This window comes from Pseudorca crassidens, chromosome 1 (genome assembly GCF_039906515.1).
Source record: "Pseudorca crassidens isolate mPseCra1 chromosome 1, mPseCra1.hap1, whole genome shotgun sequence".
Classification (NCBI taxonomy): domain Eukaryota; kingdom Metazoa; phylum Chordata; class Mammalia; order Artiodactyla; family Delphinidae; genus Pseudorca; species Pseudorca crassidens.
The window spans coordinates 105,409,838-105,429,475 of NC_090296.1; the positions used below are offsets into that span (position 1 = coordinate 105,409,838).

The following is a 19,638-nucleotide window of genomic DNA, read 5'->3' on the forward strand; positions in this document are numbered from 1 at the left end:
TTCTGTCATTTAAGCCATCTAGTCTATGATACTTTGTCATGGCAGCCCTACCAAACTCATGCAGAAGACAAAGATCTTCCTTACTCTTTTTAGCACGGTACTGCCATTGTCAATATATACAGGATATATTGTTGAGAAAAAAATTACTGAAGATACGTAACAGCTTTACAATTTTTTTAGAAATAATTAATTTTTGTCTATGCATAAAAGAAACATACATGACTATGTATACCAAACTAATAATAGTAGCAATCACCAAGCACAGAGAGAAATCATTTCATTTCTACTTTACTCATATTTTAATTCACATTATTTGTTTTTATGTGAGCATTTGCTACCTTAACAATTTTAAGTGTTGTTGTTTTTAAGGAAATGTGCCTACCTCTCATCCTTTCTCCTGACGCAAAGTTATTGGTACAAAAGCCACATACACTAGTATCAGTAGTGGCAGCAACACTTACTTTTTGGCTGAAAAGCGTTGTCGCCAATCAAGTTGAAGAGCTGACTTTCTGTAAATTGTCATTTAAGTACTGACACAAGACATCAGTCAATTTTATGAGTCACTTTAAGTAAAGGCAAATATTGAAATGTGAAACTTGGGGTTTAGAAATTCTTGGATCTAATTTTGATCATCATGTGACTCCACACAAGGCAGCAAGTTATCTCTTTTCCTTCCTATAAAATGAAGATACCTAGTATTAAAGTGGATTTCATTAAATTAAATATACACATACTTAATCATTTTTCCTATAAAAAGCTCAATTTTTAAATTTGATAAGTTTAACATAAACATTTAACTCACTCTACATAACTGGTTCTTTCTTGAATGAACCCAAATTTAATAACTGAAATGGTGATTCTATTAAGCTCTTACTATTTGAAGAAGTCTGAAATTATTAAATTACAAATACTTTTTTAAAAGCATCCTTGTGTAAAAATGAATAATCGCCTCATAATGTACTATTTTAATAAATCTGAATTTTTCAGATGCTAAGTGACATTAATCTTTAACTGTTACCTATTCTTCACATTCCATAATACAACATAATCTTAAATAAGTTTTAGTTTATATTTCTCTGGGTTTTTTAATCAATGAAACTTAAAAGGAAAAAATTAATTGGATATAGTACTTCATCATAGATTAATTCATTCAAAAAATAACTATTCAAACTAATCATACTCATTGCTTTCTGTATGTAAGGTAATGTACAAAGTTCTAGGGAAAAAACAAAGATAAATAAGTCACAGTATTTGCCTTCAAAAATTTATAATAAATATGTTTATAATTCAAAACAAATGCTTTTAGAATAAACATATAAAAATTTGAATTGGGGCTTCCCTGGTGGCGCAGGGGTTAAGAATCCTCCTGCCAACGCAGGGGACATGGGTTCGAGCCCTGGTCTGGGAAGATCCCACATACCGCGGAGCAACTAAGCTCGTGCACCACAACTAGTGAAGCCCGCGTGCCTAGAGTCCGTGCTCCGCAACAAGAGAAGCCACCACGAGAAGCCCACGCACAACAAAGAGTAGCCCCCATTTGGTGCCACTAGAGAAAGCCCGCACGCAGCAACAAAGACCCAACTTGGTCATAAATAAATAAAATCTATTTTTAAAAAATTGAATTGCCTTATTTAAAACAAGAATTTGCTTTCTGGATTCCCACACATACAATAGCAAAAATTTTTTTAAATATACAAAAATTTTTAAAACTGCTTTACTTATAAAGGAAAAAAGTAAAAAATTAGATGGCAGACACCTAAAATATTAAGATACACAGCTAATACAATCTTCACATTCCTCTTTATTCTCAGGCTGACAAAAGCTAGTTTACCTGCTTTTTAATTTCCAAGTTATTTGGATTGAATTAGTCCACAGGAAAGAAAAATTATTATTTTAATCTCAGAAGTTATTGCTACAAATGTTTAAATTACTATTACAAGAGACTCTAGTGAATATTGTGTTCAACTAAATTCACCAAGTTATGAGGTCTCTTTAACTCAATTATTTGAATAGTTGTAGCTTGCCCCTAAACTAACATCAGCAGTACCTAAGCAGATACATGACAATTCTTGCTCAACATTAAGGACCTCCTAGTACCAAGAATACAGAATATTCTCTAAGAGCCTTAATTACACAGCTTATGAGACTCACATATAACATTTTTGTTAAGTGATCATATAAATATCATTTAGCAAAACTTTAAAATTAGTACTCAATTTACAAATATTCAATTAATAAATGACCTGTCCATATGAACAAGATATCCGCTGCCTATGACTATAAAGATGACTTTAAGATAACCTACTTCAGAAGCCTGAGAATCATAGTAGCTACTTAGGAACCTCAACTGACACACTAGCAAACACACTAAAAAGCTGGCAATTAGAACTGTAATTCAGCCAAAAGCTGCACTGTGTAACACAGTAGCCACTAGCCACAGGTGACTATTTAAGTTTAATTAAAACTAAATAAAATTTAAAACTCAGTTCCTCAGTTTCCCTAACCACATTGCAAATGTTCAAAGTCACATGTGGCTGGTGGCTACTGCATTTGACAGTGCAGCTACAGAACATTTCTACTGGACAATGCTGGTCTAAAGAGTCATTGCCTTATTTCATTCTGGTTAATAAACAAACACTTTAATGGATTCCTTTGGCATGTCAGCCACTGGAACACGCCAAAACTATCACGGTCAAAATCTCTCAAGTCACCACTTCAGAATTTTAGTGGTAAGGCATGGAATTCAGCTGCCAGTGCAGTGAAATATCCAACAAAGGTATGCAGTGGGGATCTCAAAGCTCCAAAAGGTTTCAACAGCTTCTGCAGCTCAGAGGTGGCTCCAAAACAGCCAGAAGAAGAGAATACACTACACTTCAGCTACTGACTCAGGTAGAAATTATATGACCACGTTTAATATGATTGTTTCTAAATGAATTCCAAGTAAATGACTTACAAGACTTTTTTATATTATAACTCATTGACTTTTGGAGACTGCTCACATAAAAAATTATAATTTCTACTTTATTATTTTTTGTTTCAGATTTTATATATCTAAAATTAAACTATATCTTAAGGATTTTTTCCTACAAAAAATTTAAGTCAAAGGAAATGTGGGGTCTGAATTTTAAACGGTTTGAAAATTTTACTTTTAGCCATTGATAGATACCACCTGATGCAATGTCACTGTGTTAAATAATAAAAGTAATGCATTTAGTCCTATACACTCTCTGGTAAGGGGGAAATTAAGCCATTCCACAATCCACAGCTGTGGAGTCTACACATAAAAAGAGTACTAGGCTAGAAGCCAGAAGAAGCAGGTCATAGCCCCAGCACTGGCACAACTTTCAGTCAAGTTACCTTACAATTCTGGGTCTCAGCTCTTAGTTCAGTTGTATTATCTCTAAGGTTTAATTCAGCTTTTTATACTTTAATGTATACTTTAAACATTTATTAACCATAAGCAGTAAAATTTGGTGAAGAATAATACGTTCAAACTCTGACTCAACTACTTATTAACTGTATGACCTTGGCCAAGTTAGTTAATCTCTGTGCTTTGCCTACACACACACACACACACACACACACGTATATATGCATATATATGCATATATATATATAAAACTTAATTCACAGAGTTATAATGGAGATTAAATGATAATATACATAAAGCACATAGCTCAATGCCTGGCACACAGAAATCACTGAATAAATCTTAACCACTTTTAACTCTGGGCTAAATTCCATTTTAAAGAACTCTAAAAACAGATCACAATTTCATTATTATACTGAAATTTATAAGCTAGCTATCAGCTGAGCATTTAGAAATCATTTTGTCTTACAGGATCTTCATTACAGTAGATCTCTCATAATAAAAGTTTAGCTTTATAAATAAACCTTCTGGAATGTGGCTGTCTAATCTATCCTGCGATATTTTCATCTTTTAAAAAAGCATTTATAAACTAGTTAAAACACTCAGTAACATATAAAATGTTAAACCCTCATATGCACATAACACACACCTATAATTTATCAACACTTAAATTATACACTCTACTAATCTTATAGAATAAAATAAGTATCTAATTCAAAATTACCAACATATAAAAATTAACACTTGGATAAAGTGTCTTATACCATTTCCATTTTTAAAAAAGCACTTTCATTATATATGCATCCCCATAATTTAATTCTAAAAAAATCATTTTTAAAAATGAGTAGGTGGTAAATAGAATACAAAAGTGAATGTGAAGAATAAGGTAAATGGTTAAGTTCTCCATCTAACCAGACCCCAAAAGTTAGAGTTATTCGAAAAAATAATCCAAGAAATCACATTATGAAGTTAACCTTTGTTTTTTTTTTCATCATAAAAAATGACGTTGGGGCTTCCCTGGTGGCGCAGTGGTTGAGAGTGCGCTTGCCGATGCAGGGGACGCGGGTTCATGCCCCGGTCCGGGAAGATCCCACATGCCGCGGAGCGGCTGGGCCCGTGAGCCATGGCCGCTGAGCCTACGCGTCCGGAGCCTGTGCTCCGCAACAGGAGAGGCCACAACAATGAGAGGCCCGCGTAACGCAAAAAAAAAAAAAAAAAAAATTATGTTTTAATTGGGGGTTACATTACTAAGCAAGAAGTTGGCAACAACAAAACCAGATATGATTAACTTAACATAAAAGGGAAAATGTGAGAGGACGTCCCTTGCGGTCCAGTGGTTAAGACTTCGCCTTCCAATGCAGGGGGTGTGGGTTCAACCCCTGGTCGGGGAGCTAAGATCCCACATGTCTTGGGGCCAAAAAAACCAAAAACATAAAACAAAAGAAGTATTGTAACAAATTCAATAAATATTTTTAAAAATGGTCCACATCAAAAAAAAAAAGGGAAAATGTGAAACAGAAATTAATATAATCATTTCAAACGGTGAAAATTTATATTCAAAATAACACATAAAAATAAAGTTCAACTAACATAAATTTAGTCTAAGATTAACATGCTAGCTATAAGAAACATTAAACCTTTAACAATTTTGTTTATATACTTAGAAGAGTTCTTCAGAGGAATGATTTGGATGACACAGGGTCATGGAACATTGTTCAAAAAAGTCTGATTTATCACTTTTCTCCTCTCACAAATTTCACAAGAAATCAGGCATTCAAATCATCCCACTGACTTAAAGCTTTGGTTTATGTTCTATTTCATTTTATAAATAATTCTTTAGTCTTTGTCATTAACGTCATACTGAAATGGAGGTCTATAATTTTAGAATTCTAATCCCAAATGAATAGAGCTCTAAGGATTCGAAGTGGGTTCTTAACTATGAGTAACAATCTAATATTTCCAACCCTGGTTTTATGATCTCTCAAGAATTTCCACTATCTCAAGGAGATACTAAAAATTAATTTTAATTTAATGTTCATTATCTTAAGAGCATACGGTCTTTTGAAGAAGAAGAGTCATGTTTAAAATTCCAGTTTTTTATCACTTAGTATCCATCACCTACTGATTCCATCGTGGAAATTAATTTTAACAGGATTAGAAAAGCAGAGAATGATCACGTCTACTTTGACATTCTAAGACAAGTCACGCAAATAGAAACCTTAAATCATAAGATAAACCTGTATATAATTGAAAGAGAGACCCACAGAAATTTGATTTCATAAAATTCAGGTATTTAAATTTGAAATTTTATAAATAACTTATAATTTTTATTTAAAAACATTAAGTAGATGAAATTTTAAATCAGTATTTCCTCCTTTTATGGCTTTTGTTTTATTGTTAGAAAACTAAACATCTATCTTTTTCAGAATCAGTCTAGTTGTTACTGTTAAAAACCACAGACTTATTCTTGAAAATTGCACATTCTAAACACACAAAATGTACAACTAAAAACATCTGATCACTAGCAGCTAAAATACTGCAGACAAAATACTGGGGAATTACAGAAACTCTAGAAGATATTTCATCAAATCTCACCCAATTTCTGAAAGACTCTAATTTTTATTTGAAGTAGAACATTGCCTTCTGGAAATGGTCACTTCAAGAAAGGGAGAAAACGACCTTAAAAAGGGAGAGTATGGATATTACATAGTTTTATTTTTAAAATAAACCAAAAATTTCAAATGTCATTTTAAAAAAAGATGATTGGACTTCCCTGGTGGCGCAGTGGTTGAGAGTCCGCCTGCCTATGCAGGGGACATGGGTTCGTGCCCCGGTCCGGGAAGATCCCACATGCCGCAGAGCGGCTAGGCCCGTGAGCCATGGCCGCTAAGCCTGCGCGTCCGGAGCCTGTGCTCCGCAACGGGAGAGGCCACAACAGTGAAAGGGCCGCGTACGGCAAAATAAAAAAAAAAAAAGATTCATTCAGGAATCTTAAGAGAAAGACGCAAACAGAGAAGGGGAAGGGTTGGGAGTCAGCCTTGAAAGAAGTGGCCTACAATGAGATCAGAACAAGGATAGGGAAAATCCAGGTCTTGAAAGAGGCTGCCCTAGCTACTTCCAAGAATAAGGCTTAAAAAGCAATTAGGCCAGCTTCTCCTGTCCACCTCCTAATTTACAGAAAAAACTTCATTCTCTGAAGGTAGGTAATCAAAGAATTAACACTTTAATTCTCTGAAATTAGAAGAAATCCAGAATTCCTTAAAGCCTATAGGAGATCAACATATGCCACTTCAGCAATTAAGAAGCAGGAAACACAGAAAGAGCTCTCTGACCTCCTCCTATCTGTCTAAAAGCAGGACATACATTTCCCATTGTGAAGGTCTTCCCCTTTCCCTCTCCCATTCCAGGAGGAGGAAAAACTACCATTATCACTGGAGACAGAAAGTCGGCATCGAGATGGGGCTGCACAAACAAACCTTACTAAAATAGCCCTAATCTTCCATTAGTTTCCCCCATATGTGTACATTCCCTCAATTTACCACTCCTAGAAGCCCAAACCTCTTTTCCTTTGACCTGCCACTCTCCCGAAATTTACCATCTTTTAAAAAAATGGTATATAAGCCCCCATGTCTAACCACCTCATTAGTCTTCGTTTTTTTCGATGAACACCTCCATTAACGTAAAAGTTAAATTAACATCAAATAAAATTTGTACACCTTTTCTCCTATTAATCTGTCTTTCACCAACTTAATTTGCAGATCCCAGGCACTTAACCTAAGAGGATAAAGGAAAAGGGTTCTTTTACCTCCACTACAAGTGAAAACCAATTCTCCAAGTTAGTGAGCTCAGATTTTCGAAAAACAATAAAAATACTTCATAATACAAATAATTAAAAGTTTAAAAAAATAATACACTTAACCATTTTCTATCTAACGCAAGGCACAATCCTCAAAGAAAAAAGTCCCTACCTCAAGAAACTATCTGGTAGGGGGATTATGATAAATATATAAATATCATACGAAACAGGGCATGGTAGCTGCAATAATAAAAATTGGAATGTCCAATGACAGATGAATGGATAAAGATGTGATACATATATACAATGGAATATTACTCAGCCATAAAAAGGAAAGAAACTAGGTCATTTGTAGAGATGTGGATGGTCTGTCATACAGAGTGAAGTAAGTCAGAAAGAGAAAAACAAATATTGTACATTAATGCATATAGGTGGAATCTAGAAAAATGGTACAGATGAACCTATTTCCAGGGCAGGGATAGAGACGCAGATGTAGAGAATGGACATGTGGACACAGGGGGGAAGCGGGGGGATAAATTGGGAGATTAGGATTGACATATATACACTACCATGTATAAAACAGATAGCTAGTGGGAACCTGCCATATAGCAGAGGGAGCTCAGCTCGGTGCTCTGTGATGACCTGGATGGGTGGGATGGCGTGGGGAGGGATGTCCAAGAGGGAGGGGATATATGTATACATATAGCTGATTCACTTCGTTGTACAGCAGAAACTAACACAACATTGTAAAGCAATTATACTCCAAAAAAGATAACAAAAATAAAAATTGGAAATGCTATAGCAGAGGTTCATGACAAGGTGCTGAGGAAACCACAGAAATAAGAACTGTGCAAAATTCTGTGCACACATACATTTTCTGGGGGCATCAAACTGTTATAAGGTTTATGAACCAAAAAGGCTAAGAATCTCTAGGTCAGGGGTTGAAAAAAAGTAATCACATCTAGCTGGAGGATTTGGAAATGCCCCACCATGGGAGAAACATACCCCTTAATCTCTAAAGGAAGGATGTTTTCATTAGTGTTTTTTTTAAAGTAAAAATACTCATTAAATGGGGACTCAAACATACAGAAGTGTGTAGAGTAAAAAGTATGAATCCTTATTCCTTCCCCTGCCCTACCCCCAGTCCCACACATCAGAGTTTGCTATGTGATGCAGTGGATAATAATACTGATTGAAGATACAGATACGGTTATGGTTCAGGAATAAGAAAGGCATTCCAATGTCTTATATATCTTAACAAAGAGCAATATTCACAGCAATAATTTGGATAAAGACCATACTGTGTACAGATTACATTTATAGATGAGTAAATAGTATAATGCATGTTAAATAACAAAAGAGACTTTCAAAAGATCTCAACAAAGTAGGATGAATGGTAAAATCTAGCATAAAATTAGTTTTGTATTTGCTCAAAAACCAAAATTTACAAAAAATATAAATTGAAGATATACTATTTATCAGTTTTAGTTACCAGAGAGGCAGTAAGTCCAAAGTTCATTCATTTAAAAAGTACATCTAGGGACTTCCCTGGCAGTCCAGTGGTTAAGACTTCGCCTTGCAATGCAGGGGGTGAGGGTTCAATCCCTGGTCAGGGAGCTAGGATCTCACATGCCTCAGGGCCAAAAAACCAAAACAAAAAACAGAAGCAATATCATAACAAATTCAATAAAGACTTTAAAAGTGGTTCACATCCAAAAATAAAAAGTACATAAACATGCACTATGTGCCAGACATCGTGCCAGGCAGGAATACAATGACGGTCAAAAATTAAGACACAGGTCTTGCACTCATGAACCTTACAGTCTAGAGACAGAGACAAACACTCATACAAACAGATTAAACTGACAATATGTGCTATGAAGGCTATGGACAAGGAATTTTAAAACTCAGAGTAAGGAAGTTAGGTCTAGTTAGCATAATCAAAACTGGCTCCCCTAAGGAAGCAATGATTAATTGTTATTTGAAGAATGAGTTAGAGTTAACTAGGCAAACAGGAGAGGGAAGAAAGCATTCCATGCAAAAGCAACAGCATGTGCAAAAGATCCATGGCACAGCAAATATAAGAAACTGAAAAGAAACCAGTGTGACTGGAAAAGAGAGCAAGATGGTATACAATGGGAGGTAAGATAGTCAAACAATGCTGCACTTTGAAGACCATGTTAAGGAATTCTGTCCTTACCCGAAGAGCAACTGGAAAGCCACTGAGGGGATTTTAAGCAGGAACTGATACAATCAGACTTGTGATACAGTGTCAAAATAGAAGAATTTGAGTCTAAAGTCAAAGAGATGATGGTTTTATTCTATTCTGTCGGATTCAATCCCCACTTGAAATACTGTGTATTGGCTATGACTCCTTCAACTTTTAAGTAACAGAAAGAAAACCCAACTTAAACTGGCTTATGCAAAAGAGAATTTATTGGCTCATTTACAGCATTTGCTGTAGGCACATTTTAAACAATGATACGTAAACCTGGTTTTTCTCTCTCCATCCCTAGGCTTCACTTCCTCTATTCTGATTCTATCCTCAGAAAGGGTCCTCCCATTGTGAATGACTACAGTAGCTCAACTTAACACCTTCCAACATTCAAGACCAGGACAATGATAAAAGGACCAGCTCTGATTGGAGTTGACTGGCTTGGCTAAAGTCATATGCCCTTCCCTAAACCAATCACTATTGATCCTCCTGGTACCAGAGACCCAAAAGGGGCGGGGGAGGGGGGAGGCGGGTACAACACACCACCCACAAGATAAATACTGGAGGAGGGGATGGTTCCCCACAGGAAAATCAAGATCAAGACATATGTTACCAAGGTAAGGGAGGTAAGGGTGAATGGATGTTGGGTAGTAAAAACAACAGATGCCCACTACAAAGAATTAAAATTAAAGCTTTGTCTAGGTCAAAGGACTAATATATCTAACCTAGGAAAAACATGAGACCGTGAGGCAGGGGTGGTAGAAGTGAAAGCTGTTTACAGATATTTTAAAGTTTGTCATAAGAAAAAAGGCAAGAGGGTGACTCGTTCCTTGTGGCTCAAGTGATAATAACGATAACAACACTGCTAATATTTACTTGTTTTGAGTAAACTAGAGAATTTCATTCCTAGTTTGAGCTTCAATACAACTACTTAATTCATTACATACTATTATAAGTTATATTAAGTTATTATTTATAATGACAATTATTACCATTTGCTAATTAATTAAATACATGCATCCAATGCATTTCATCCAATCCCAAAAAAATTCTATGAGGCAGACACCATTAGTGTCCCTGCTTTACAGCTGTGGAAATTGAATTATAGAGATTAAGCACCTTACCCAAAGTAACAAAACTAAGTGGTAGAACAAGGATTCAAACCCAGGCACTTTGAAGGCCAGAGATTTCAGCCACATATTATTTGCCTCCACCAGGAACAAGACCAAAATAACAGGGAGGCAGATTTCATATAAGAACAAAACAATCAGCAGTTAAAATATCAGGAAATGAGATAAACTTGAGATGTGACAGATCACCAAAGAAAAATATGAAAAGTTCAAACATTATGCAATTGAAAATGGTCACTTTCAAGATCCCCAAGGATCCTTCCAACCCTAATATTGTAAACATATTCATCTAGTATTTGTAAATTTTTTGCCTAGACTGAAAGAAAAGGGGGATTTGTCATATTTCAGTAAAAAAACTGCCCTAATTGAGAATGCTGAATTATGAAAGTTCATTTTGGAATTAGAAATTAAGAATTTTAGTAATCTACCTACTGTACCCAAAGATTTTCTAGAAACTCTCAAGTACAACGTAAAGAATGAAACAACACTCAGAATGAAATTCTTGAGTTTATTCGAAGCAAGTAAATTCCTGAAAAAAAAAAAATAACAGTTGATAATTTTTTTTTTTGGCCACCCACGTGGCATGCAGGATCCCAGTTCTCCCTGACCAGGGACTGAACCTAGGCCCCCCCACAGTGGAAGCATGGAGTCCTAACCACTGAATCGCCAGGGAAATCCCCAATAATTTTAAATAAACAATATAAATTGCATTTTAATAAGTAAGCCTGTTTGATGGCTTAACTCAGAACTCCCAACAATATCAAGATCTATTTAACAGATACTGATTCAGAGCAAACATCTCAAGTATCAAATCATCATGACAAACCAACTTTTTAGAATTTTAAAATTTCTGTTAACACAAAAAATGTTAATATAATATTAATAAGTAGAAAGCCTGTGCTTGAGCAGACTACTTAAATCTACAAAGCAATCCAAATCAGCACAATCATTAAAAGTTCCTATGTACTGATAAAAGCAACCCTTCTTTACAACAAGGTATGGGGAATCTCTCTTTGCACCATCTCCACTTGGTCCAAGTATTCTAAAACCTCCTGCTGATCCTGATCCAGGCTACAGCAGTTACCACCACCCACTCTGTCAGTCAAAACTGAGCTGAGCACAGCAGGACAGCTACATTTTCTACCACACAGTATTCTGCTGAAGGTATCCATCTTAAGATCCCAATAATCTTTCCAACAGCCAAATCAAATAACCCTTTCTTCCATTTTCATTTTCCTTATCTTGCATCAATTTTAACCCAATTTCTTTTTTTTTTTAAACCTTTTATTTATTTATGAGGGTATTTATTTTTGGCCATGTCACACAGCATGCAGGATCTTAGTTCCCCGATCAGGGATCGAACCCACGCCCCCTGCAGTGGAAGCACAGTCTTAACCACTGACCCCCAGGGAAGTCCTAACCCAATTTCTTGAGACATGCTCCTCAGTAATTTTCTCTATGCCAATAGACTGGTTCTCTATCCATCTCCTCCTTTTTAACTCTTTACAGATTCTTCATATTCCCTTCCTTCTTAAACAATGTAAAATCAGGTTCTATAAAGTTTAGACCTTAGCCCTACACAAATTGTTTCCTAAAAGACAAATCTAATAAACTTCATAGTCTTAGCTATCAGTTCTCAATAGCAGCCTATAAAATCATCAAATATTAACTTCCAACCCTAACTTCTTAACTATGTTTCAGTCCTTCATCTCTTAACTGCTGAAAACTGCTATATGGATATTTAAACTCACCTCAAATTCAATATTTCCAAAACTGAACATTAACTTTCCCTCAAAAATTAGTTCTACAGCATTATTCATAATAGCCAAAAAGTAGAAACAAGCTAAATGTTTATCAACTGACTGATGAATGGATAGACAAAATGTGATACATCCATACAAGAGAATTAAAAAAAGATGAGGTACTGATATATGTGACGACATGATGAACCTTGAAAACATTATGCAAAGTGAAAGAAGTCAGTCATGTTATGCTTCCATTTATATAAAATGCACAGAATAAGCAAATCCATAGAGCAGAAAGCAGATCAGTGGTTGCCAGGAGCTGGGGGAGAGGGAAGAAGCGGGGAGAGACTGCTTAATGGGTAAGGGTTTGAGAAACTGAGAATATTCTGGGATTAGATAGCACTGATGATTGCACATTGTGAATATACTAAATGCCACTGAATTGTACACTTTAGTCAAGAATGGTAAATTTTATGTTAGATTAATCTTACTCCGATTTTTAACAATTCTACTTTTGCCTTTCTCTTTTTCCTCAAATGAAACTGTCACCCTTTTGCAGTTTTTTTTCAATGTTTCCCTCTTTCATTCATCCTATCAATTCCCCAGTCCTACAGTCTTCCCTCAAAATATTTCCCACAACCAACCTTGCCTTTCCATTCATAAGTACTTGTTCAGGCCCTTAGAACCTCACACCTATAGCATCAGATTTACTTTATAAGATTCACTTTATACTGTCTCTCAGCATCCAGATCTATCTGCTTTCATCCATTCAATACAGAAGCACCAAATTAACAATTTCCTAAAATAATGCTTTTATTGTGTCACTTATCAATTCCAAACTCTTCAATAACTCTCCACCAACGCATGCAGAGCTTGGTTATACTAGTACCAGAAGCTTCCAGAATGCAGTAAGGCAGAGAATAGACCAAATGCTCTAGGAGCTGGCACTTCCACCAGAGGCTGTGCTGCCAGGCCTGCACTGTCTAACCCAAAGAGAAGAGAACACAATTCTGAGCTAGAAACGCTGAAGGTGAAGTGAGGGAAGACCACGGTATCACACCTTACAAAATGAATATGCAGTGTCTGGCACCCAGTATTACAATGAATGAAATGAACTTTTTCTGAAACTCAATTTCCTCATCTATAAAGGATAATACCACCCATCTCCAAATACTATTTATTTTGAGGAAGAAATATAACCATGAAATACTTTATAGTCACTAAGACACTACAATAAAAGAAATGAAAAATTAGAAAGATATCTTGTGTTATAACTTCTCAAAAAAACACAAATACTAACAATGTAGTGTCAAAAGTAGTGTCAATTTTCTTATTTACCTTTTGCTATTCAATACAGTTGGGAGATATATTATTTATTTTTCCTCATGGAATTTAACAAAGCCACTTCCATGGTGCATTTTGTTCCATGAGGACCTTTCTATCAGCAGTCAGCAATCCTGTATAGTTCAAAGTCAGATAATCTTAAACCCTGAATAGGAAAAGCAAAATGAGTGAGTAAACAAAGGCGATAGGGATTAGGATATACCTAAAATCCCCAGACCTCTCCCAAACCCTCCAAGTTTTGCTTCTCAAACGTGCCAAAGGTTAAGAACAAATACCCACAAAATAAGGAACACATGGGTAGAGCCTAGAAGCAAGGAGCAAATTATTTCATAGACTAATGATCTTTGCTTTGGTTAATATCCCTCAACTGAAAGGCATTCAAGGCAGCTGTCATGCTGAAGAAATCAAACCTGGCAAAAAAGAGTGTAGTTGATTAACTTCTAAGGATGAAGCCTACAAACCCAACCTGAGAAATTTAAGAAATATATATTAATTTACTTAAAAGTGACTATAACAAACCCATTGCATATTAACACAAATACTTTTATAAAAAATAGCTGTATTTTCCAAAACAAAAATTTAGAGTGGCATTGTTTTCCATTTTTACAATCTCATTAATTTTAATATCTGTGTTCATAAAGACAGCTGGATTCTCTTATCTGCTTCTGTATTCAATCTGTTACACCATCTTGTTCTGTTGAAGTGAGGAAAATCCAGCTTCATAAGATACGTACGTGGTAAAGGGAGAGCCTTGTAGAACCCTTACTCCATTAGAGATGGAGTGCAAAAGGGTGAAAAAAACCTATCATAGTAGTAGGAGGAAAGCAGTGCTGGAAAGCAGTGGAACTCTGCACCTTACCGTCCAAACTAACCATTAACCTTCAGCACACTATCAGAGTCCATAGGTTCAGTTTTTAATTTTCTTTCCTTAGCAGTTCTAGTTTTAAAAATTGACATTTTATGACTTTGTTTCCTAGAGATCTTCAAACAACAAAGGGAAAAGTAACTTATTACTTTAAAATAGAATAAAAATCATTCTATCTTACAATTACTAGGTGAGCCCATAGACTCCTTTTATAAATCTAAGATACATTATGGGATATTAGTGATTTTATTCTTCCTACACCTCAAAATATGTTGCTAATTCCATCATCCTAGGTGTTATTTCACCACTGAGCATCAATTTTTCCCAACTATGCTTTAAAAAAACTAAAATAATAAGAAAACAGAAGAACGTTTTAATTGCCTAGAAGGATAACGCGAGAGTGAAATAAATCATCACTAATACATTATCCTTCACCTTTCTTTTCTTGAGTTTTCCTATTGTTTTGCACAAAATACTGCATCAGCTTCCCAAAAGGTATAGAAGACTCAAGGCATTATCTTTGTAGTCTGTGTCAGGAAGTAAAAACTTTACTTCTACCCTTTTAGGTTGCAGTATCTGGGGCCTGTGAATTAAATTAACAACAGACAAATCAACAGGAGAAAAAGCACATAATTTTTATTAATATTTACATACACTGGAGTTCACAGAAAAGAAGTAAAACTCAAAGAAGCAGTTAGACTCAGGGTGTATATACCATTTTAACAAAGGAAAGGGAATTGGGGCTTTGAGAGACAATAAATCCTGGGGAAGAAACTAGGAAATGCGTGGCAGAACTAATGGAAGATAAGTGTTATTTTAGTTGGGTCTGTTTATGCAAACTCATCTATCAACTCTCCATCTTAGGTGATAAGAGTCACTCTTCCTTTCCTGGTGCAGTAAGGTAAGAACCTTCACAAAAAGAAATGTATGCCCTGCTTTTAGGCAGTTAATTTTGGGCGGGGCGGGGGGGATGGGAAGAGGGCTCTTCCTGCATCTGTTGGTTCTCAATTGCCTTCTGCTCAAAATAATCCTTATGTCAAAGTGGCATATTTTAGGGTGGCAGATCCTTTCATCTGCTTTAGTTTTCACTGACTACTGTTATGAACTCAGAACTTTTAATTTTCTGTTAATAATGAACAGAAGAAAACTAACAGAGGAGACATTTCAGAATTATTAGATGAAACTAAAGATAAATGCAAAGGTAGATAGCAAGCACTTCAGACTGTAATAATGACAGTGAACTTTGGGAAATCTCAGACTAAGTGTAATTAGACTAAGTCCCTAGATAGATTTTCTCAAACTCAACAATCAACGAGTGAACAATATATTTCTAAAAACTAAAAGGAAATACAGTATTCTCATTCAGCAGGAAGAACTTCATCATGCCATGTTTTTACAAAAATGCAGGACCATGCTATTTTGCTAAAAGGAGGTCCTGCATTTGCTAAATGCAGGACTATGCTATTTTGACAGTATTCTTTCATCCTTCACGTCTGTGGGCTAAAATTTAACTTGATACAGTTCATAAGTGGAGAAGTGTTGAATGCAGGTGTATACAATGGTGACTAGAAGGAAATAGATGATGCAGAAATTTTAATTCATTGGATTGATTATTCTAATTGGTGTCTAGAAATCTAAAACTGAAAATACCTTGTAATTATAAAGCAAAGATGGCCATCTTCCTTTCAACAAAAATTTAAACCATACAAGTTTTCAAAAAATCCTTCAAATGTTGCATCTGATGATGCACACTGCAAAAAGAAGATCCAGAAGGAATGATAAGCAAGAACCTACTGGGGAAGTATCTGAAATCTCAAATCACTATGTTCCAGGATCACGTATGACAGTTGATGAGTTACTCACATGCAGACAATGTTGCCCATTTCAGGCAAGCTTCAATCCTGAAAAATATAGACTAAAAATCTGGGCAACATGTGACAGTGTAACACTGTAAGCTTGAAAAATGCATATCTACACGGTGATTCATAAAAGGGGTGAGAGCAGAACCAAGATTATTACAAGAATTGACAAAAGAATTTGAAAATTCTGTCAGAAATACAACTTGTGACAAATTTTTATAAGTTTAGAATTGGCTTAGTATTATCTAGTGAGAGATTTTCCTCAGTTGGCAATATCAGGAAGAACAAGGTTGAACTTCTGTGAATTTTCACAAAGGGAAAGGAAGAGAAGTCAACTGCACATAATCTGGTTTTCAAAGATATTTGATGATTCTTACTGTCCTAAGAAAAACTAGTACTCTTCTCAGCTCAATGCATTCTCAAGCATCAGTTAGTTGGGTTTTTTTGTTTGTTTTTTTCAGTACGCGGGCCTCTCACTGTCGTGGCCTCTCCCGTTGCGGAGCACAGGCTCCGGACACGCAGGCTCAGCGGCCACGGCTCCCGGGTCCAGCCGCTCCGCGGCATGTGGGATCCTCCCGGACCGCGGCATGAACCCGTGTCCCCTGCATCGGCAGGCAGACTCTCAACCACTGCGCCACCAGGGAAGCCCATCAGTTAGTTTTTAAAAATCCTGCATAAGTTAACCTGGAGAGAGTTGTATTGTATAACAAGACTAAAGGAGGGATAGACACTGATTATGAAAGCTAGAACCTATCCAGTTGATTGCTGAACAACACAGGGGTTAGGAGCACCAAGCCCCGTGCAGTTGAAAATCAGTGTGTAATAGTTGGCCCCTCTGTATGCATGGTTCGGCATCCATGGATTCAACCCAACTGCTGATCGTATAGTACTGTAGCACTTTTATTGAAAAAGAAAATCCACGTGGACCTGCACAGTTCAAAATCATGTTGTTCAAGGGTCAACTGTACTTGCAAAATAATGACTTGAAGATGATGGCCTATGACTGATATTATGATCACTGTATGGGGAAAGTTTCAATTACAAAACTGTAAGTTACCAAGAAGAACATTCCTCATGCAACTAGGAAAAGCACTTGCAGGAACTATAAGAGAATTCTGTCTTACCCTCTAGCTACAATATTCTTGTGCACAAGTGTAAGAGAGAAGAATAAAGGAAGATGCTCTTTGTGAGGGTAAAAAACTAAAAAAAAAAAACCAAAAAATTGTGGGCTACAATTATAGTATTTGCCAAGAGCATTAAAATGTGATGCATATTAATTGTAGGGGTAGTATTTAATTAGACGCATGAAATATATTTTTTTGTTTCTTATTTTTCTAAGTATATACAAAAATATTTGCTATGTTTGAATTCTTATTAAAAGCTCTAATAAGTTGTTTTACATTACTCCTTTATTCTTCTGTTAATTATATAAATTATATGATATAAAATTATATAAAATATATAAAAACATTTTAAATATAAAATAATTTAAAATGTTTAAAAAATAAAAGTTCCTTTTGATCTAGAAGATAAAGAGTGGTATCTATTTTTCCTGTTACATTGAGAATTAAAAGAATCCTTAAAACAAAACTGCTCTGCAAAAATCAATAAAAATCCCAAACACACATTTTTGAAAAAAGTTACCAAGTAAATCAAATCATTATATATTTTTAAAACAATTTGACTGAAAAATCAAATATTTTTGAGTCCTCTGAAGCAGGAAAAAATAAACTATTCAGGACTATATATTTAATTAGTATGTCAAAAATATTTCTTATCATTCAAAAGTTACTTTTGAAATAACAAAATATATTGTCAATAATCTCCAATTTCCTGTCATCTAAAACTATCATTTACTTTCTATTTAAAATTGTTATTCCGCATAGGTACATCCCCTGCCCAATTAGTAAAGAAAAAGAAATCTTGGTATGGTTCTAAATGTTCTCTTCAATAAAGAAAACAGTGTGGGAGAGAAGGGTACAAAATTATTTATTCCTTTCCTTTGACCTCCTCTCCCTTACTAAGGAAGCCAATGCTGGGTAGTAAAACATTGGACTGAAGAAGCAGGACTGGACGAGATAGCCTAACTGGAAAGAATGAGTTTAAGTGGGGATGCTGAGGTTTGTAGTCCTCCAAAACCAAACTACCCCAGAACTTTCTTTGTCTCACAGCTCACTACGCCTACAAGGGTCTTGAGCAAACTTTCAGAGGAGGCAAAGTCTGATATCTACTTTGTCTCCTCTCCCCTAGCCACTGTAGGCTCTGATGTCAACTAGAGCAGCAATTCCAAGTTTCCTAAACTAGATAAGTTAGTTCTAACCTTCAAAACTGCTCCCCTCCTTCATCCCCAAACACCCATTTCTAGACAATTGCTCCCAACTATGTTATCAGATTACTGCAGTAAAACTCTTACCAAATACTAATGCCAAAATATCACCCCATAGACTATCTGCTAATTGCAAAGGGAAATGCTTACAATGGAAAGATAGTCTGTCACCATCTTATCCAAGAGATCAAATTTAGGATTACCAACAGGATAACCCCACTTTACGTGCCTTCTGATGTTGTATAATGAGCAGTACACTGCATGACTTGTGAAGTATTCTTGCCAAAAATATTTAGCCTGATCTACTCAAGCCTTTAGACCTAGGTTCAAGTTTAAAGGAAGTATAGGGGATACAGGGTACAGTTAAACCCCATGAGGAAGAAACTGTCAGTAAAATACAGAATGTAGGTTATTCTACAAGCCTACTGGCTTGGTCTCTTCAAAAGGTCAATGTCATTAAAAAAAAAAAAAAGAGGAAACTACACTCAATTAAAAGGAACTAACACAAATGTAATGCATGATTGTTCCAAAATAAATGACTAAAAAGAACATTTTGGGGACAAGGAACATGTGAAGAACATGTGAATACATACTACATACATGCATTAGATTATCAGGGATTATGTAGGGATTATTCTTAACTTTAAGTGTGATTATCCTATTGCAGTTACATAGAAAATTGACCTTAATCTTATGATATACATACTGAGACACACACAGTACTTCGGTGTGAACTGTTGTGATGTATGAAATATGTTTTGAAAATGTTCACCAAAAACAACCGTGAGACAGGTGGATAAAGCAAATGTGGCAAAACAGTAATAACCGTAAAAACTAGGTGGTGGGTATGAGGAGAGCTCAACCCGGCTACTCAACTTTTCAATGTCTGGGGAAAAAAATAACATGAAAACTTAAATAACAAGAAGTTAAAAAGCTAAGAAATGAACTCTTAAAAATAAAAATGTGAAGGAAGGAGCAACTGAATAGT

General features: G+C 35.5%; 1 protein-coding gene across 18 annotated transcripts in view; it reads right to left on the reverse strand.

Moving 5' to 3' along the window:
- ZNF280D (zinc finger protein 280D) overlaps window positions 1-19,638 on the reverse strand; it is a 241,069-nt gene that overhangs the window by 108,143 nt on the left and 113,288 nt on the right. For 11 of the 18 annotated variants that reach the window (XR_010945860.1, XR_010945861.1, XR_010945857.1 and 8 more), the window contains exons 2-3: window positions 13,595-13,745; window positions 8,659-8,799 (exon numbers count right to left, since the gene is read on the reverse strand). The exons of 1 other annotated variant lie outside the window; for it this stretch is intronic. Coding sequence is in view for 8 of the 17 variants with exons in the window: in XM_067747902.1 (XP_067604003.1) it covers window positions 8,659-8,689 (31 nt within the window). In the remaining 9 variants the exon portion in view is untranslated. Of the gene's footprint in view, window positions 1-461; window positions 676-8,658; window positions 8,800-13,594; window positions 13,746-14,900; window positions 15,049-19,638 lie in introns of those variants that run through there. 6 more of the 18 variants (XM_067747811.1, XM_067747821.1, XM_067747832.1 and 3 more) reach the window with 5 other exon arrangements.